General features: G+C 34.8%; 1 protein-coding gene across 2 annotated transcripts in view; it reads left to right on the top strand.

The window, feature by feature from the left end:
- LOC145688857 (carboxypeptidase B-like) overlaps positions 1-20,925 on the top strand; it is a 59,914-nt gene that overhangs the window by 16,131 nt on the left and 22,858 nt on the right. For both annotated transcript variants that reach the window (XM_081763026.1, XM_081763025.1), the window contains exons 5-8: positions 6,728-6,803; positions 9,046-9,199; positions 14,266-14,432; positions 17,291-17,381. In XM_081763026.1, coding sequence (XP_081619152.1) covers positions 6,728-6,803; positions 9,046-9,199; positions 14,266-14,432; positions 17,291-17,381 — 488 coding nt within the window. The remainder of the gene's footprint in view (positions 1-6,727; positions 6,804-9,045; positions 9,200-14,265; positions 14,433-17,290; positions 17,382-20,925) is intronic.

Here is a 20,925-nt window from a genome sequence, read left to right as displayed (position 1 = left end):
AGAACTGAAGACGAACATTGAAACAGAAATTCAATCAATCACCAGCAACATTTAAAAATATGTGAAGAAACATGGGGAAGCATGTAAATTTGTGTCTACGAGAACGCGGCAGCCACTTCGAGCATTTGCTGTAAAGGGCCCTTCTCTTTCAGCAAGGATTTCAGGATTGCCAGCTGTAGGCGAGTAATTTTTTTATCTCCAAATTTTGCATAAAAACTCAGGTTATCAATTATGTACAAATTCTCATTGCTTATCATTAATTAACCCAAAACACACGTGCTAAGTAATTTTACGACAACAGTGTTTGCAGGGGTCGCGTTTCTGTCAAAAAGATACCCATTTTACGGACTTACATTAAATAGCCTTTTTACATGGCACCACTGCATCAACTTTGTCACCTTTTCGCACCAATGGATAAATGTTGATGCATGCTGCACATGTACACAGAGATTCACCTGCAGGAAATCAGTTTTCTTCAACTGAATATTGATTTTCTTCATTTTGCACATTTTTTATTTTACACTTTCGGTACTTTCTTTCGTTAGTACACAAGAACGTCACAAATTTCAACATCGGTCATGATCTCGAATATATCTACATAGAACACGTTTACATTTGTTTCAAGTCTCAGGTCTTTATCGTTCTTGATTCAAAAGATATACGCAATCAAACTTTGGGTTGCGGAACTTTATGGACATACTGTATTTTGTGTTCTGAAAATGGGACTCCGATTAATCGGGACGTGTGGTGACCCAACCACAGAGGTAACTGAGAAGTCACGAAAATTACGTGCCTTCAAAAATTTCTCTGTAATTCAACTTATTTTGTTAGAAGTAATTGTAAACAAATATTTGTTTTGGTGTCGGCTTTTCAGCCAACAAATGTCAAACCGTAAGATATTCACTGGATTCCGTTGACAGTAAGTTGAAAACATACGGAACCACTGTAGAAACTACATGTAGACCTAATTCATGTAATTTAATACAAGTAAAATTTTCCACAAACCGTTTGTTACCGTTCGTAAGGGCAATAGTATTTTGCTATGATGAAAACTGTAATTCGGAATAGTGCTGTCAAAATCGGTTTTTGAAAAAAAAATGTTTTTGAAAAAGTGAAGTGTCACAAAACCGAAAAGCGTTTTTGCGGTTTCGGTTTTGAAAACAGCATTTGCGGTTTTCGGTTTTCAGAAAACCGGTTTTCTCAAAAACCGAAAACCGTAAATGTCACAAAAATTCAACAGCACTAATTCGGAAGCACTTAAAAAAAGAAGATATGAATGGTAAATTTCCCGTATGTTTTACTGAAAAACGAACTTTAAATCCATTGGAAGTATTAACAGTCTATAGAAGCATCATCGAGTTTTGCATCCAACAACATCAGCTGAGCCCGTATTTAATCTAGGGATGGCCAAAAATTTTCGGATCCGGATATCCCGGATCCAGTGAGATCCGGATCCGGATCCGGACCTAGATCCGGATCTCGGATCCGAATCTCAGATCCGGATCTCGGATCCGAACCTCAGATCCGGATCTCGGATCCGGATCCGAAATTCGGATCTCGGATCTGGGTCCGGATCTCGGATCTGGATCCGAAATTCGGATCTCGGATCTGGATCCGGAACTCGGATCTCGGATCTGGGTCCGGATCTCGGATCTGGATCCGAAAATCGGATCTCGGATCTGGATCCGAAATTCGGATCTCGGATCTGGGTCCGGATCTCGGATCTGGATCCGAATCTCAGATATTGATTCGTATCCAAACCTACATCTGAAATTGTGATGATAAAATTGAATATCTAAAATTCGTCAAAACTTTTTTCGGATTCACTAATATAGTAGGATGCTGTGCTTTTAAATGTTTCCATAACACGTTTGTGCTACCTTTGTTCTTTATGTTATTTTAACCTTGCAATATTTACTTTCTTATATAAACTTTCTTATTTTCTCATATACAAATGAAATATCTTTTAGATAAGACCCTTCTAATCGCAGGAATACTGGACAAAACAAACTCTTTATTAATAGTAGTTTCTGACTCACTAGAGTCCAACCATCAACAAATCTTTCACTTCGAAGGTACAACAAAAAATATAGACTGGTTGGCGTGGAACAACAGTAGATCTTTAAACATACACACGATAATTTCAGGAGAGCGATATGGTTGTGTAGTATTATTAGTATTAATAAAAGTGTTCGTTGTACGACTTTATTACCTGACTTATGGCTTGCCCTTCTGAGGTCAGGAGTTTGTTGAAGGAGTAAATATAAAAGAGATTTCTGTTATTTCTTCTTCACTTCAGGTTTCTTTAATCATACATTGCAGGACGTAACCAAAACATATCCATGCATCGTATCATTGAAACGTTTTGTGTTTTGTATATTAGTGTTCAAAAATATTTAACATATTCGCATTTGTTCATGTGATCTCAGGTTCAATTCTCGGTGGAACATACATGAGATAATTGAAAGCTGAAACAATATGAAAATAGTATTTAAAAGTCAGGAAATTAATATTAAAACTTTAGCTATCTATCGGGACTGTAAGGCTAAAGTTAAATTAACCCACACGTTTCGTGAAGATATATTAAGTCGTTATTGTTTATTTACTATAAGCTACCAGATACTTCCTCAGAGGCCACTTTACACTGTAATAATCAACAGATGAAAACATTGGGAAAGGAACGGAAGGAAGGTCTCCAGAGCCTTAGATCAAGGTACTAACCTAGCATTTGCCCAGTATAACTGAGGAACAACCCTGGAAAATCCTCAGTCAGGATAGCTGGTCTCCGAATTCGAACTCAGTATAATCCAATTGCGAAGCAAGAATCCTAACAAGTAGCCTGAGCTCACTCCGTATTATTATTATTATTATTATTTAATTAACGTAATGTTCTAAAATTAGTGCAAATTAAACCCTACTTTCTTTATTGCAGATGATATAGTTAATAAGCCTACATGAGATATCAGTCTCCCATTACATAGGCCTTGCTCAAGAAAGAATACCAGAACTGGAATTCAGGAAGCGGGGGTGAAGAGATTAATGAGGATGAGGAAACTATGTGCGATGCAAAAACTGAGAAATTATGACTTCATCACAGATATATTCACTTACATACGTCAATTAATATTTCTCTGATACAGGGCACTCTACTTTCTATAGTGGCAGGAAAATGGCCCGCTTTTGTAAACGAACACATTAAGCACGTGCATATAGGCACAATATCCGTGCAAAGAAACATAGGTAAAACTAGAAAAAAAATAGGGAAAGCGAGGGGAAAGTGATAAAACGCCATTCAGCTTTAAAAAAAAAGCTGAAAATAACTTGGAGCTACGAAAGACACGAGGCGAATTTTATTGAAATGATTGTTTTTCCTTAGTGATTAGTTGTGCTAACTATGAACATGAATTAAAAAGAAATCAAGTAGCTAGCTCTGAGTTTCGCAAACTGGTTGAAAAGAAAATATTGGATAAAATTTAATAATAAAGAAGGCGTTTATGATAATTAAAACAAATTAAATTCTTGGCACGACAGTCCTTTGGTTCCTACCATCGGGCTTACGTTCATTTGAAGTGGGATTTAAATGCAAGACATTTACAGTAAAAGGATCCACAGCCTAATGCCGCAGACCACTCGACTATGGCTGTCGGGTTTTCTCGGCTAATCTGTAGCACATTTACAGTAACTGATTATTTTAAAAGTTGCTCCTAAATACTGACAATCTAAGTTTTATGTATCAAATATTTCCTGTGATAATACCATACACTCTCCGACTTCTATAGACGAAAAGCTTTAGTTACCCACATTATCTAATACAGAAATAAGTTCTGATTCTCTAATAGCTGCTGATGGTGATAGTCAAGGTTCACCGAAGCATGATCCCAAACCCAAACTGAGATATTGATGTCACTGGAACGCCTGAAAAGTCATTGTGGGTAAGTGAAATGCCCACTTGTCAGGATGAAGGGCGATGGTGATGTGAAATGCAGGGCTGTCAGAGGTACTACTTATAATAATTGGATTTGTAATATTCTATGTTGCCGTAAACCCTCTTCAAGAAGATAACTGTTAACTTTAGCTTTGAAAATGTTACATAAAGAGTTTTATTGCTATCATTAGGTTGCATATAAATCTCTTTATTCCGGAATTATCGGATTTATTTTACCGCTTAACTTTCACATCTCTTCTGATTTACGAATATTTAAATCACGATTATCCCCTTAAGGTCAATTAGTGATATTTTAACTTATTTCGAACCAACTATGTATATGGCTAGTCTTGTTATATGGGAATAATTGAGACTAGAAGCAGTCTACAGGCTACGTTCAAAAGAATCTTGTCCGACCTCCTGATAAACCACGTCTTTCAGCAAGGTGAATTGTGGCAATCCGATACTAACATGAGGAAATCTTCCGGTCCAAGTAAAAGCTTCCATAAGAATCAGGACCCTAATCAGTGGTATGTGCCTTGCTAATTTTTCTCCAATGTGAAAGTACCTAACTTTATTGTTAAAAATGAAAAGGTTTTTATTTCAAACAAGTTGTCATTACAGTTTTCATATTTGAACACAACACTCATGAAAAGTCATGTTAAAGCGCGACTTACTCCTGAAAAAGAATATTTATCTGTTTTTAATTTCTCGTGTTCCTCAAACTACATGCGGAATTAGTGCAAGTGACTTCCGCTTTCATTACCTAGGTACAAACGCAATGGCGTATTTAGGGGAGAGGCTTCCGGGCTTAAGCCCCCCCCCCCCCGAAATCTTACTTTCCATAGTAAACTATATGAAATATCTTGCAGAATTTTCACATTTTCAGGCAAAGCCTCCCCCCGAAACAAAATCGTAAATACGCCACTGTACAAACGGCTACGATCTTGGTACTAGCACATGTTTCGGTTTCCAGATCCCAAATATTTATATTTCAGCCTGATTCTATGTATGAATCCGAAATTTCAAATCTAGATAAGAGGCACCAAAATTCTTAGTTTATTCTCGGTGTTCATATTGTGATTTACTAAATAATTATGAAATCTAATTGTAGGGTATACATTTGATATTTTGAGCAGACTGAGCAAGATAAATATACGTAAAAAGTAGTAAATACTTGTCTTAACTGTTTATGTTTTCTTAACTGTCAATGAAATAGGTGCATTGAGGAATTTTAAATATTCATCTCGGTCCTGCAACCGAGTGGAACTAGATTCGACATTCGAACTCTCATCCGGATCAATTTTTTTCTTAAGTAAGCCAAACATTTGATCTTTAGAGTAGAATGAAGGAAACAAATAGACTTGTCAATATTCGTCTTAATTTTCTGTTCTCTTCTTCACTGTCAGGACTTCGTGAAATTACTTTCGGCGAATTTTACATATTCAAGTTCATCATAATTTGGATGGGATGTGGGTTTGGATAAGAATCAAGATCCGAGATCCGAATCCAGATCCGAGATTCGAGATCTGGATCCAGATTCGAGATCCGAGATCCGAGATCCGGACCCAGATCCGAGATCCGGATCCAGATCCGAAATCCGAGATCCGGATCCAAAGGATCCGGACCCAATCAGATCCGGATCTTCGGATCCGGCCAGATCCGGATCCGGCCATCCCTAATTTAATCTTACCGTCGAAGATGGAGAAGTTCTGTCTTGGCTGTCTACTGAAGAAACTAGGAAGTCATGGCGAGTCAGTATTGTAATATTTTTCTAATTTTTTATCATATCGCCAGTGCTCGATATAGAAATTTTGACTTTCCGTTACATGTCGAACAACACTTTTCTACTATAACATCCGTTCATCATAATGATTGTTTAGATAATAATTACAACTCCCTTAAAAATGTTCAAACCTGTGTTTTATTGCATAAAAATCAATGTTCTTATTCTTGAGATACAGTGATTCACTGTTTATCAAATGTACCTAAAATCCTCTCTCTCTCTCTTTTTTTTTTCAAAAAAATGTTCAAATTGTATTCGGATAAGTAAGCTGCTTCAGTGCTTCTTAACCCTTAAGTACTCACACGGGGTGTTCACAGACCCCCAAGCAGGTAATTTTTGTGTTGCTAGCCAGAAGTCCTGATGAAAAAATATTAAAAAATGTCTCAAATCCAGTACAAAAAATCTAATTGCAGCAAGTACTTTATAAACATGTCTACAGTTATGCTACATTGTCTTAGTTATTACAAAAATATATTTTATTGTAAAAAAAAAAAAAAAAAAACAAATATCAATTTGGGGTCTACTGGACCCCCGCGCAAGTACTGGTATCACAAAAAAGGACACTAGTACTTACGGGTTAAGCAAACATAACTTCGTAGAGTAAGAGCATTTAACAATTGAAGTAGTTTATAATAATCAATTTATATAATTAACAAGTCATATTCTGACATTGTAAACGAAATCTATTTCAATATTAAAATTTATTGAATAATGTGAAACTAGACATCTGTATCTCATCATCTCAAGATACTTGTAATGTTTGATCATAATGAAAATGAGCCCTGAAGAAGGTAACTTTATCTTAGCCATTTTGAAATCTCAAATTAGGACACATGGTCGTTTTCAAACGAAGTATCGCTGTACTGACCGTAAACGTCACGCTAACATTCGACAATAGCAATGCAATATTCCACTGTCACTTATAAATTGTTTAGAATAGATAAATATGCACCTGGCTCATTTTTTTTAAAATCTGATCCGTTTTGTAAAATTAGCTTCCATCTTCTTTCTTTTAGATTAGTGGAAAAATCAGTGATGCCAGATGAAAAGGATGAAAAGATGGATTGGTATAATTATCATAGGTTTGACACGGTAAGTTAGTTACTACTCTTATGTAAACTAAACTGTAGATATGGCAGTTTAACTGATGGAGATAACAAGAGCATAGAATGCTTATAAATTCACTTACATTTTCATCAAAATGGTGAAGTAATTAGGAAGCTTCGCTCAGGGGTGGCTTTAGAATTTTAATTTTGGGTAGACTCACTCCCTCACTTATGGATACATATTGTAATGAAACCATGAACTAAGAATTTAAAAAATAATGACATACACTAAAGGTACTGTTCGGGAATTTTTCCAGTTGGTGGGGTAATGTAATGAAACCATGAACTACGAGTTAAAAAATCATCATTTTTATTCATAAAAATGGCAATTTGGTAGGTGAAAATGGAACGAAGTTTTTTGTAATATCTCAACTGTTGGATATGTGCATCACATTATTTTTAAAAATCACAAGGACAGTATTTGTAATCAAGAAATCGTTGGAAGCAAAATAGTCAAGAATCACCTGTAGTCAAATAACAATGCTTGTCAGTAGTAATTAACAATTCGGATAAAATCACGAAAAAGACGAAAGCAAACCTCAAGGTAAATTAAAGTTCAAAAGTACTTATTTTTACATCATTAGATAACAACAATATTTTTCAGAAAGTGTAATTAGGACTTTCCTAAGATTTTGTAAATTTTGATATTGGCTTTTGGCAAAGTAAAAAGGAAAAATAATTAAGGCAAACAAGGACAATAGTCCATATAAAATGACCAAGTTTGCAACTAAAAAAATCATTCCGGATTCTGCATTCTGGATCCTGCATCCAGCGTCGCAATGGAAAGATCTATACGAAATTACAAATACCGCAAGAGAGACCAAGGTAAAGTATGACTACAGAGAACTTTAACTGTCTATTTTGCATGTGACATGATATTAGGAGGTCTCTGAAAGTGATAGGCAGATTTAAATGTTTAAATATTTAGCTTATTTCTGTTATAATTGGCCTAGCATTGAGTGATTGATTTGGCAAAAATATTGCGACGCCGCCAACGGTTGTGCTCGGTGTGCAAACTCTGCCTGTTAGCTATTGTCCTCCATGTTACAATGTTAGTTTCTACTGAATGAGACTACATTAAACCATAGTTTGATTAAACCTGTTCCATTTCTCTTGACAAACTTACCAGAGACAAGTCCGTCGAATATGCGCGGCTATTGACGTTTTAAATTTCCTTTCAGCAACCAGGGCACACAAAAATCCATGGGTGATATATTAAGGTATTTCACAGGGACCATGTTTTCTAAGATCATGCTAATTTTTTATTGATATTCCACAAATCACTATGTCGTCCGGAAAGCAAATACTCAAATCATACAACCTCTTGCCTAGTAAAACTCTTTTTTCACTATAGTTCTAAGTAGATATTAGATAACATAGATTACAGGTACTATTTTTGTTGAAATTTTCTTCCAATTGTGTTAAAATCTATATTCTCTTCTATCCTGGCTCTTAAAGGTTAGCTCATATCTGAGCTTCTTCTAAGTCTTTGATCTTTCCATTTCATTCCAATCGGTTCATTCAAATGATGTCTGTTATACACTATGAGATAAGCCCTAGTAAATATCTTAGGATTTATCTGAAGAAAAATGTTAAAATAAACCTAGTACGAAATCTTACCCTTTTGTGCCATACACGTAACTACACTGCACATCCTACTGATGTTGATACCAGGCGATACATTGTTAAATTGCACAACTCAAAAAAAAAAAAAAAAAAAAAAAAACATACAAATCAGAAGATAAATTAGCAAAACATACCTCATCAGAACGTGTATCACTCTTCATTTTGTCGAGTATTTTTGCTCTTTCACCCACATACGGCTGGCGGGGTAAAACAAATTTGTTTCACTTTCTCTCACTTGATGTCGCTTAAATCGAAATCTTACGGATTTTCTTTCCGAAATAGAGCGTGTTCTAAACTAATCTCATAGTCTCGTTCAGGGCATATGAAATGACATGCGATCTGATACCATATACGTTGAGATTTTGACTCTAGGAAAAATCGTAAGAGACTTCCTAGGATCCATCTTATAGTGTATAGCGGGCCTAAGGTGTTTGACCCATTGTGTGATCTTAGCACTATCTAAGGGCGAATCCGAATATATCTTTTTTATTACTTCATTATCGTTTTTAAAGTAACCTTATATTTTAATGCAAAAATAGGCGTATCATGTTAATAAAAAACTGATTTGATATAAGGAATTCGAATATATATTCAATTTACAGATTAATGACTGGATCGAAAAAATGAGAGTAAGTTATCCGGATGTGTTCAGAGTAGATACAATTGGTAGTTCTACAGAAGGACGAGATATCAATGTATTGGTGATTTCAAAAAACCCAGTAGACGAAGAGACACCTGCTATTTGGATAGACGCTGGTAAACTTTTTACAGATAAGCTTCTTAGTTTTAACGTGTGTCTTTCTTTAATAAAATTGCTGTAGTCATAACATATTTGTAGTACTCTTGATTGGCAGTGCAAGCATGGAAACCTGAGATATGTGGTACTTTTATTGCATTAAGCAGCGACACATATAAAGTGAAGGTTTCTGTTATATGTTATACTTTGAATTCGATTCCCAGTGAGGTCACAAAATTTTCTTTGGTAACCCATTTAGTATGAAATAAGTGGAAAGCCACTTACATTAAAAGAGGGAGTGAATTATAATCTAGAAAATCAGGGAACTGATTAACTTTGCTGACTACACATTATTCAACTAAAACTAATCTGATAGGTTGTAGCATCCGTGGGCAGCTTCAAAGCCAAGGAATTTATTATCGATAATGTACATAGGTCTGAGAATTAAAAATAATAGTTGTGTAAAAGTTTCCCTATCTTCTTAAGTTCTCACTTTACCTTAGAGATAGCAAGAGAGCAGTTAAGAAGATAGGGAACATTTCAGCATATAGAAAAGGAGGTAAGAGACTATTTGATGTGATACGTATGAAGAAGAAGAGGAGAAGGAGGAGGTGATGGAAAGGGAAGGAACTATTTACAGAACCAACTATAGTGATTGAGACTGATTGTGACGGCTATTGTGTTGTGAAACGGGGGGGAAACTGAAATAACGTGTAAAGCAATACCAATAGGGTGTAAAGTTGCAAAGAGAAAGGAATGCCATTTACATACATGTGAAGAACACGGGACATAACATTAATTGGTTGGAAGTTGAAATTGGACCAAGAGCAAAGGAAGTTGATAAGAAAGTGGAAGGAGGCTAGATTTATTGAAAAAGAACAAGGCTGTGTCATGAATTGGAATGTAAGTCTTAAAATTGATGAGCAGTGATGTAAATTATTGAAGAAAAAACGTAGTTTGAAGCTTGTTTAGGTCAAGTGGTGTCTACCGGACCAGGGAAAGAAATGGATTTATGTTTGTAGTTCCTCATTTGTGATATCTAATTCTGATTGGATGAGAAATTTCTGATCAGCCAATCAGCGTTCAGAACCAGACTCAAGGATTTTGTTATATTAAGAGTCAACTCTCTATTGTGTTGTACTGTGTGTGATGAAGCCAAGAAGATTAGTTAGTTGGCGGAACTGTTACACAATTATTATTTTTCATTAAAACTTGGGTTGTTTAGAAATTTTTGTTTGTTTTTGTCAAGATACTATGTAGATAAAGCAAAGGTAACATGAACCAGATAGTTATACATTCTCAGAACAAAAAAAAATTGTTTCGATCTATGTACAACACATAACAATGTTTTTGAATTGAGGTCACGAATTATTTCTAAACAATTTTAACCTAAAATAAGCATAATGTAAAAGGAGTTTTATCACATACCACTTGGATAAAAGGCGAAATGCTTATAGTGGAGTTTGTTCAATAGTTGTGAGTAGTTAAAAACGAGAATTAAAATATTATAAAATATACCTCATGCTCGAGAATAAAAGTACAAGAAATATTTGCTGACCAAATAACAAGATAAAATAAAACAGATTTAAGCAGACTTTGTGAGATAGTTATAAGAAAGATCAAGATAGCTGCCAGGCGATAAGCACATGAGTTCAAAACTCTTACCTTTTTTCAATTTTAAACTTTTTATATAATTTTACTTTTAGACAGTTTGAAACAATCTTTAAGCTACTTGAAACAATTTAATACATGTCTGATGCCATTATCCCTCGTCATTTATTACATTTTGTATTACATTTATTACATTTTATATTCAGTCTATTGGCCTGGCTACTCTGGTTACAGTTTATACTGTAACTTTTGAATCAATTTTAATGTTGGAACAAATCTAGTGATAGAATCGACATGGCTTTGTAGCCGCTACTCTAGTGTTTAACACCCGATTTTTTACAGAAAGGAACAGGGATAATTATACAGTAGAATTGTTAGAAGATATTTGGGGTCCTGTGTGGACGTAGTCGAATAAGATTGTAATTCGGGAGGAACAAGATTAACTTGGATTGTATGGATAAAAGCGGAAGCCTAATGAATAGAGTGTTGGTCCAAGAAATATTCTAGCATAGTTTGTCTGTACAACACATTAAATCGACAGTCACAGACCTCGACATTCTGAAGTAAATTCTTGGCTAATAAATTTTAAATATCAATAATGTATACGTAAATTCGAAAAAATAATTCCTACTTACTTAATCTATTTATAGATGAGGCATTATAGACCACACCTCATGTATATTTATGAATAAAAAGTCATGAAAATTTGATGTTTCATTTTCAAACCTTAATCCCGTATTAATACTTAAGTAAACCTCTACACGTTAGGAAAGGATCTGTTATATCACCTGGTCTCGTGAAAAACCACACAGAGAAAAATCCGTTCTCCGGACAGCGGTATATTGTACAAATATACGGTATCCTCTTGCTTACTATAGAAATCAGTACGGAGCATACGTTATCCGTATGCTACATAGACACGGCATGTTGTTGCCTTTAGATGTTACATCATGCCGTTGCAGGATGTCTGACATCTAACAATTTTCCGTATATCACATGCATATACTTATGTTACCTTCGTCAGCTATATGTTATATACGTTCATTTGTATATAACATATACCTGACCGCCTCCATTGTTTCATACAGAAAGTACGTATAGATGGAACACTTATACAGAAAGTATTATAAAACACGCGTTTTCAGTTACACGTCTGCTGTACGTTAAGTCCAAAAACTACAGGAATTATGCATATAACCTATCTTTTTGAGTATGCCATCTACATTTTTTTTCTCAGTGCTTACTGACGATTTAGTATTCAAGCTGTCTGAAATCCAACTTCAGGTCAAATTTTTGCTAATTGAAGAAGCAAGTATTTCCCCTTAATTTATATTTCACTAATTTTGGGTACGCAAATTATCTTCTAAAGCTGACTTTACTCTCTTTTCTTGAAAATGGAATAAAACTCTGGTTTTACGTTCTATCGCTTATAATTTTTATACTAGAGGAAACCGATGAATAATGAGAGTGAACGACCATAGAAATTGGTGGGATGATAATGTGGGAAGGTATGGGAGAACCTTTGAGCAAACACATGAACACAATGTTGTCCACCACAAACTCATATGGTTAAGGATCAAACCAGGACCCCTGGCACCAGACTTGAGCGCTCTGTCATTGAGACACCGTGAACCTACTGTTTCTGTGGTTTTGAAACTAAATATTAAAACAGAATTTACTTTATAGGTTACGCACTATTTTTGATGGTAAATTTAATTTTTAATAGTAGACATTCAAAATAATAATATGAATATCAATATCAACAACATGCCTTAATGGCACTGTTATAGGAATAAAGGTGTAACGCGCCGCTATTCCGAATCTACATCACAGCGCATTACATATTTGGAAAGTGGTGATAAGGATTCCAGACCGCACCATGTGATATAAATTTAGAAAATTAAATGTTTGCGAATCGAAAAAATATATAAGATGAAAATGTCAGAAGTTATTAAAGGTGAGAAAATAAATATGAATAACTAGTTTTACGTTTGTTCGAGAGAGATTTCTCTTCTCTCTCCCCTTATTATTATAATCTGCCATTATTTTAGGATGACATGATTTAAAGTAAAATATGATTTTAATAGTCAAAGTCTTATGTTTCAAATTGAACTCTTCAGTATTTGATACGTTCTGTATTTCGAGTAATCAAACTTGTGGGATGAATTCACTATATAATATAAAACTTAACCACATGGTACATGGATAATTGACATCGCGGTATCGTAACAAAATTTGAGGTATCGTTTTGAAATATGGAATTTTGACATATCAAGTTATTTTAATGTTTTAAATACAAAATGAATGATTCTCTGGAAATAACTCGAAGAGCAGCTTTGCGCTTATCGTGATATGGAAACAGACATCAGTGGTTGTGGCGGAGGTTCAATGTATCTGCAAGAATAAATAAAGAATATATTATACATTAATATAGTAAGGAAAAAGTGCATAAAAGAGAAGTTAATTATACATGATATGAAAAAAGATATGAATGAAAATATTATATATATATATATATATATATATATATATATATATATATATATATATATATATATATATATATATATATATATATATATATATATATATGTATACACAGAAACATCTACATATAAAATACGAAACCTAACCTAAGTATTCAACTAACAAGTTAACCTAATAACGTAATAACGGTAAACAAAGAAACATATATACTACTTAGGAAATATAGTGTAGCGAATTTGTGTATGCAAGGAACATATTTTCGCTCACTAATCTGCTGTTGATGTAGATGGCGTCTCTCTTATGAACCTGGAAACAGTTCGTCCTTGTAGATCGATGAATGAGACTAGACGCGATGTCCGCTAGAATCACTTAGCGGACTTAGAATGTTATTTCCCATAGGATAGGTTGAATTTAGAGTTAGCGTTGCGAACCCGTCTGTTTTTCCATGAAAGATTAAGATGTTGGTCTGCTAGTTACGGGTGATAACACCCGAGACCGAAATAAATGAAACCAGGAGAGAAACTAGGAAAATCTTAAAGTTCGTTTCGTTACAATTTATTGCATACACGGTTTTACATGACATGGAAGTTATATAATGGAGACAAATAACACATTTCACATAACGCTATTCTTTCACAATTTGTCTGGACAATTTCATAAACGGATAGAGAGAATTAAATTAAGAAATCCACGTGCATGAAGTAAACATAAAGATTTCGATAAGATTTCAATATTGATCTCCAGTTTTACTTTCTAAGTCCTCAACATACAGATAGAATGCGTAAAAATTTGTCCCTCAGCACAAACTTTTGGTACAAACCGTCGATTAGCGTCAGCTCTAGTAAAGTTCCGTTCTGTGCTCTAAAGTAAATTTCTAGCAAAGTCATTGAATTGCGAGTTTTCGATATTCATTATTTTAGAGTATGGCAGTGCACATCAAGTTATTTATTTTTGTGAAAGACAATTCATGTGTTTTCTACATTTGCAGGATTCCATGGACACGAATGGATAACGCACGCAGTAGCAACATATATAGCTAATGAACTCGTACGAATTATCGAATATGGGAAAGATGGTTCGTCCCCAGTAGTAGAATATGCATGGTATATCTTACCAGTCGCAAACCCAGATGGTTATGTGTTTACATATACCAGCGTAAGTAACTGGGTAATGCCTCATTGTTATTCGCATATGACGAGCAAAACTATTCCAGGATGACACATATGCCAATCAATGGACTCATTGAGATGAATAAAATACGTGGGTCAGTCAGAAAGTTAGTTGCACTCCTTCGTAAATATTTTCGGTCAAAGACTATTTTGATGAAATTGTGTGGCAACACTGCAGACATGTAACTATCGTATGACTAGTGGCTTTCACGAGGCAAGTGGAGGTGTTCTGATAATCAATCGTAAACATGTTTCGACAGCTGCATGTAGCGTCCAAATTGAAAATGAATGCAGTGATTCGTTTCTTTTCTTTTCTTTTTTTTTTTTTGTGGGCGAAAAGGTGAAACTGCACTAAATTTATCGGCAATTGCATGAAGTATATGGTGGCAATGCAATGTCACGTCAAGCTGTCGCGAAGTGGTGCAACATATTTGAGAACAAACTTACAGGTATTGACGATGCTGACAGTTGAGGTGGGAAGTGGTGGATCACCCTCCTTATAGCCCAGATGTTTTACCGTATGACTTCCATGTGTTTGGTTTTCCATAAAAGACGAACTTGCAAATCGACGATATGACTCGGATGACGAGGTGAAAGCTGCAGCTCAAGAATGGTTATCGGACATTGGACGGGTTTTCTTTACAGAAAGCATAGACAAACTTGTACCACGCCTCGACAAATGCTTAAGTAACGGAGGTATTACGTTGAAAAGTAGATTGTGAATGGAAATTTACGATACAAATAGTTATTGTAAAATTTCTATCCTGTTTTATTATCTTAAGCAGTGCAACTAACGTTTTGACTGACCCTCGTAATATACATGAGTTGTAAATCCTCATGCGTAGTTCTCGAGAGAAACTATTTTCTGTAAAATAACCACGATGTTATTAAGATGAAACTGAATCGGAAATATATTTTCATTTAACTTTTCATTATGACAATCTTTGATTAACTCTTACTTTATTAACTGATTAACTCTTACTTAAATAAATAATCACAACGTACAGGTCTGTCGACTATACGGTAACGCACAAACACTTTTTTGAACCAAAAACTCACAAAAAAATTAGTGACATATTTCCAATTTGTGCTTCTTCGTCAAGGAAAGAGGCACAAAACGTGCACATAGCTTCCGCTTCTTGAAATTATTCGTTATTATTTTACGAACGTTCTCTTTATTCACTCCCCATGGGGTAGGCCTATATTATCATGAGACTTGTATTTCTGTCATTCAAAATGATATCCTAAACTTTATAAATCATTTCAGTAGTTGTGACAATCTTACTTAAACCTAGGCGCCCATCACCTTCCACAGACACTCTCACTGAATCTAGTTTCATTTAAAAACATGGCGAAGAGAGACACAATTCTCCCCTAAACATTATTCAACGTCTCAAGTGTTTCTGTTCGAAATTTGCCTCATTTTGCACAAAACTTAACATTCACTCTTGTTCAATTGTTGAAACAGTGATATCACAACATAGTTTATACAGGGTGTCACAAAAAAGATCGGGACGGTGGAATATCTCGAGAAATACACGTCGTACTATGAAATACAAAAACACGTGGCAAATATATTTTTAAATTCTATTTCAGGGTGGAACAATGAATTCACCTGGGTGCCCCCTCAGGGGGCAGAGGGAGGGCAACTTGAAAATTTTAAATGGGAACCCCCAGTTTTTATGCATATTTCTCGAGATATTCCACTGTCCCGACATTTCAGTTGCGTTGCTCGATAAAACAGATGTTGCGATTACAGAGCCATCTATCGAGCGAACAAACAAATATGTTGCTGATATTCTGAATCTGCACTACCAACTGGGGGGTCCCATTTAAACTTTTCAAGTTTCCCCCTTAGGGCATTGATTTGCACACAGTTAAATAGAAATCGAACAAATATTTGACAGGTATCTTGTTTTTTCATGCTCGAACATGTATTTCTCGAGATATTTTCCTGTCCCGATCTTTCTACTGCGTTACTCAATAAAATAGATTTTTCGCGATTACAGTGCCATCTGTCAAGAATACACAAAAATATTTCCAGTAAAAGTTACGTATTTTTGAATGTAGCATCTGAATTTGCTCTAACAACTGGGGGTCCCATTTAAACTTTTCAAGTTGCGTCCCTCTGTCCCCCTTAGGGGGCGCCAAGGAGCATTGATTTGCACACTGTTAAATATAAATCGAACAAATATTTGACACGTATCTTGTTTTTTCATGCTCGGGCATGTATTTCTCGAGGTATTTTCCTATCCCGATAAACTTTTCAAGTTGCCCCACTCTGGCCCCCTTAGGGGGCACTCGGTTGAATTCATTGTTCCACCCTGAAATAGAATTTAAAAATATATTTGCCACGGGTTTTTGTATTTCATGATACGACGTGTATTTCTCGAGATATTCCACCGTCCCGATCTTTTTGGGACACTCTGTATATACTTAGCCACATTGGTCAGCACATTGGCGTCTACTCCAGCTGAAAGTTACTGAACGTGTTCCCAAAGTAACGCGCAAGATTCCCCATTGTGAAAAACTTCCGTGCCGACACGAACTCTGCCTCAGAAAAAAAAAACAGTCTCATTTCGTAATTACCGCACTGTGTAATTATACGAGCAAGAATTAAAATAAGGGAAACAGGAAACGACAAAGTGTATCATTACACTATTCATAAACTTTTTAATTTTATTTTGAGACTATTGAGAAGAGACCAAGAAGGACGGATTTCGACTCAAGACAAGGCCAAAACCGTATACAATTTAATCTCTGTTCTCTTCTTTTCAGTATATTCTTAGTCTATGTATTGACAGTAATTAAGATACTGACTCATTTTTCTTATATTCTATGTAGGACAGACTGTGGAGTAAAACAAGATCGAAGATGCCAGGTGAGGATTGCTACGGAGTTGACATGAACAAAAACTGGGATGCTGATTTTGGAGGTGAACTTTGTCTTCTAAAATCTAACATAGGAATAATTTACTGGAAGTTTTCTCTTTAATTTAATATTAATATATACAGTATATATATTGATATTCTTTAGATTATATTTTTATTGTACTACGTTCTATTGGGTTTAATTATTTGTTATATTTGGGGTATAGCGTGAGAAGTTTCATGAATACCACATAGTCTAAATTTAAAAAAGTGTTTAATGAAATTTAAGTTAGGGTTAATAGTGTTTGTGTCTAAGCGAATGTCTGTGCACTGAGTGAAGCGTTAACGCAGACAGATTTCTCATCTCCACCTACCTTGTATGTTGCCTCCAAATCCAAAAAAATAGGTACATTGTCAGTTTCAATTCTGCCTAGCGTATACGTAAATTGGTTAAACTATGTCTACTAAAGATGGGAGTTAATCTATTACCAGTCTATTCAGTTTTGAGTACTATCTATTTACCTGCTAAGTACCTATCATCAGTTTGTATCGGCGGCGTTAAACTTAGATTATGAGCGTCATAATCATAACAAAATGTAGAATCTTTTGATGAACGACGTGAAGACGATGCACTTCGATCTCTGTTACTGAGTCACTGTCATCCTGAAATTTCCTAAGGTTATACCAGGATTTCCGCTGAAGTTTTTACCCTAAGAACCCCTAGTTGTGACGTAAAGGTACACTCATGTCCAAAATTATTGTCGCATGTCTATAAATATGTTGTTGTAGGAATATAATTTGATAACGAATTGGCTAGGTATTTCTTACAGTGTTAGTATGTGTATTATCGGCGAAGACATATATGTGGCAAATTTCATGTCAAAAGAGCAGTAAATAAGAATAATAAAACGAAAATAAAACTTTCTTGGCCATTTAGCAACATTTTGTTTTTACTCATTTTAATTTTCGTATTTATAATTCTTTTCCTATGAAATTTACCACAAATATACATTTCCCGATTATACACATAGTATCAGTATTAAAAGTACTCGGCAAAATCATTATCAAATTATATTCCTTCAATTGACAATCATTTTGGACATGAGTGTACATACGCCCAGATAAGATATCCGAAATTCAGGTTCCAGCATAAATCTCGGACTTTTGACAATGGCAAGAAATATGTCTGTCAAATTTTTATTACGATATCATTCATTATGTAAGCCACGCTATTATTAGCACACAGAGTACATTCATAGACACAATTATATAAGAATTCTTTACATTTTGCTCCAAATTCACAGTCGTACAACTATTTATAATTGTATTTATTTCTGTCTTTATTCACTCTTTCATACAATTATGACATCGGGACTAGAAATTGAATCTCTCTGAAATAAATCTGATAGGTGTACCACATTTGTTACAATAATTCTCCCCCTGAGTTATTTATATACCGGTCCTGTTAAATACTGTTTGGTTTCTAGATTGTTCGTGATTGTGATAACTGCTATAAAAGTAATATACGCTGCAAAAAAAATGTTTCTACGAAAGTACCACAACATTTAAAAGTCAATTTTGACGGAACTCAGAAATGAAAGAACGAGAACTTTCAGTTTTACTTTCCGCGTTTACTCTGTAGGCTGAAGGAGATAAATGGATAGTGAAAGTAAATGGTTATAAAACGAATTGACGGATTGAAAATCTGAGAGCAAAAGGGAAAACCCGAGAAAACCTTATGGACACGATATTGTCCACCACAAACCACCCTCGGCCATTTAACCAGAGATCCTTCGCACCAGTGATAAGCACTCTGACACTTTCTTTAAATCTTCCCTATCGGGGCACTTGTTGCCACGGTCTTCTTATCACTCTTATTCAATATTCTACTTAATCCAATACGACAGGGACATAAACACAGAACCTTCGAGAACAACTAAAAACGCCCATGGTTCTCAGAAGGACTCGAACCCTCAATTGGTTTTGCCTCACAATTGTCAGCCTAACATCTCAAGTCGCTCAACCACACTAAAGGGTGACCATGGCTCCTTGATAAAAGTCACAAATTAATGTGAATCTCCGTTAATAAGAGAGTTGTACCTTTACTTGTAATTTATATGTATTGTGATTTTATAAAAATATACAGACGGAGTATTAAAAGCTAGAACGAGAAATTTAATGGAAAAGAAGGCTAAAAGCCTGCCTTCTTTTCCTACTTATCTATTAGTACGATCTTGTTAGTGCAATGTTGCTAATGCCTTTTCTTCTTAGATCTCGTTGATTTTCTTTCTCAGTTTCTGCATATTTTCATGGCGTTCCAGATTTACGTTGTTGACTGTGATTTATGTAGTTATTTTTGAATGCTGAAATGCTACTAAATTACTACTATAGCTAGTAGAGTGCATCTTTCTTTAAATCTCGCATGTGCACTTGGGATTTTATTTAAAAAATTCAGGTCCTCAACTTGAAATATTTTTGTGTTTTTAAGTACGGTTATATATTCAAAGTATGAATAATTGGTTATATTTTAATATATTAATTTAAAACGTGAAATTTTATTTCTATTTAAGAGTCCTACCACCTCTAAACAAATCCTGAAATGATGTCACTGTGTTGTGTTATATTAACGTTGAGTGATCGTTGTGGTTCTTATGATACTACGTATAAAAAGATACCAAAAATCAAACAGCTAAAAAACGTATTGCCGCACAGATTTCAAATGTTGTTGTTAAATATCTGAGAGGCAGATATTTAACTTTTGTTTCTTGTTGTTTTCGACTAAAGTTGAAAGAAAGAATCATAGATAAATATTTTTTTTTTCTCAATCATTAAAGCTTGCTATTGCAGCAATGAGATTCACCTGAATGCAAAAACGATTTAAATCCCTCAACTGAAATGAATAACATTCCGAGTTCTTTGACTTGGGATGTAATTATATTCAGCTGAAAATATTTTTATTAAAAATAAAATTTTGAGTTGAATTATGTAACTTAGGTTGTAATATTATAAAGGGAATAGTCCTTGCAACATAGATAACGGCGAATAAGTGACTGAAAATATTATAAAAATGGACTTGGGATGCTTTTAATGATAGAACATGCAACGTCCTTCCGGCAGGACGTAACGTCCTAAAAGTCCAATCATGTTTATCTATAAGTTAGAGTACTTTGTGAACTTCAGCAAAGCAGAAAGTTCTTCTGGTGAAAAGAGTATGAATTCTAGTTGTAGCGGGAAAAAATCACTTTGGTACAACTAGCACGACGGCGGCTCTGTGCAAAAGTCCTTCCAAAAGAGCCTTCGGGAAGGACGCAGGTTTGTACGTTTTATCATTAATTCAGATCCTCAATTTAAGTTACATGATGTAGGCTTATCCTTGTACCCTGATTTCGAGAAGGATTATGATATAGGTGTTATTATTATTATTTTACAAGTTCAACTCATTCTTCGATCGACACTTTTGCAATAATCGTGAAGGTGAGCTGAAATTTTAATTTTAATATTTAATTAATTTTACAATGTGTAGATTCCCCAGAGTTAAATATCAAAGAAGAAAAGAAAGATATATATTACAAGTAAAGGGTCTATCGTTTTCTTTTATCATGACTTGTT

Source organism: Thermobia domestica, chromosome 7 (assembly GCF_964235325.1).
Source record: "Thermobia domestica chromosome 7, izTheDome1.hap1.1, whole genome shotgun sequence".
NCBI classification, from domain to species: domain Eukaryota; kingdom Metazoa; phylum Arthropoda; class Insecta; order Zygentoma; family Lepismatidae; genus Thermobia; species Thermobia domestica.
This window is presented reverse-complemented; position numbering and strand designations above follow the sequence as displayed.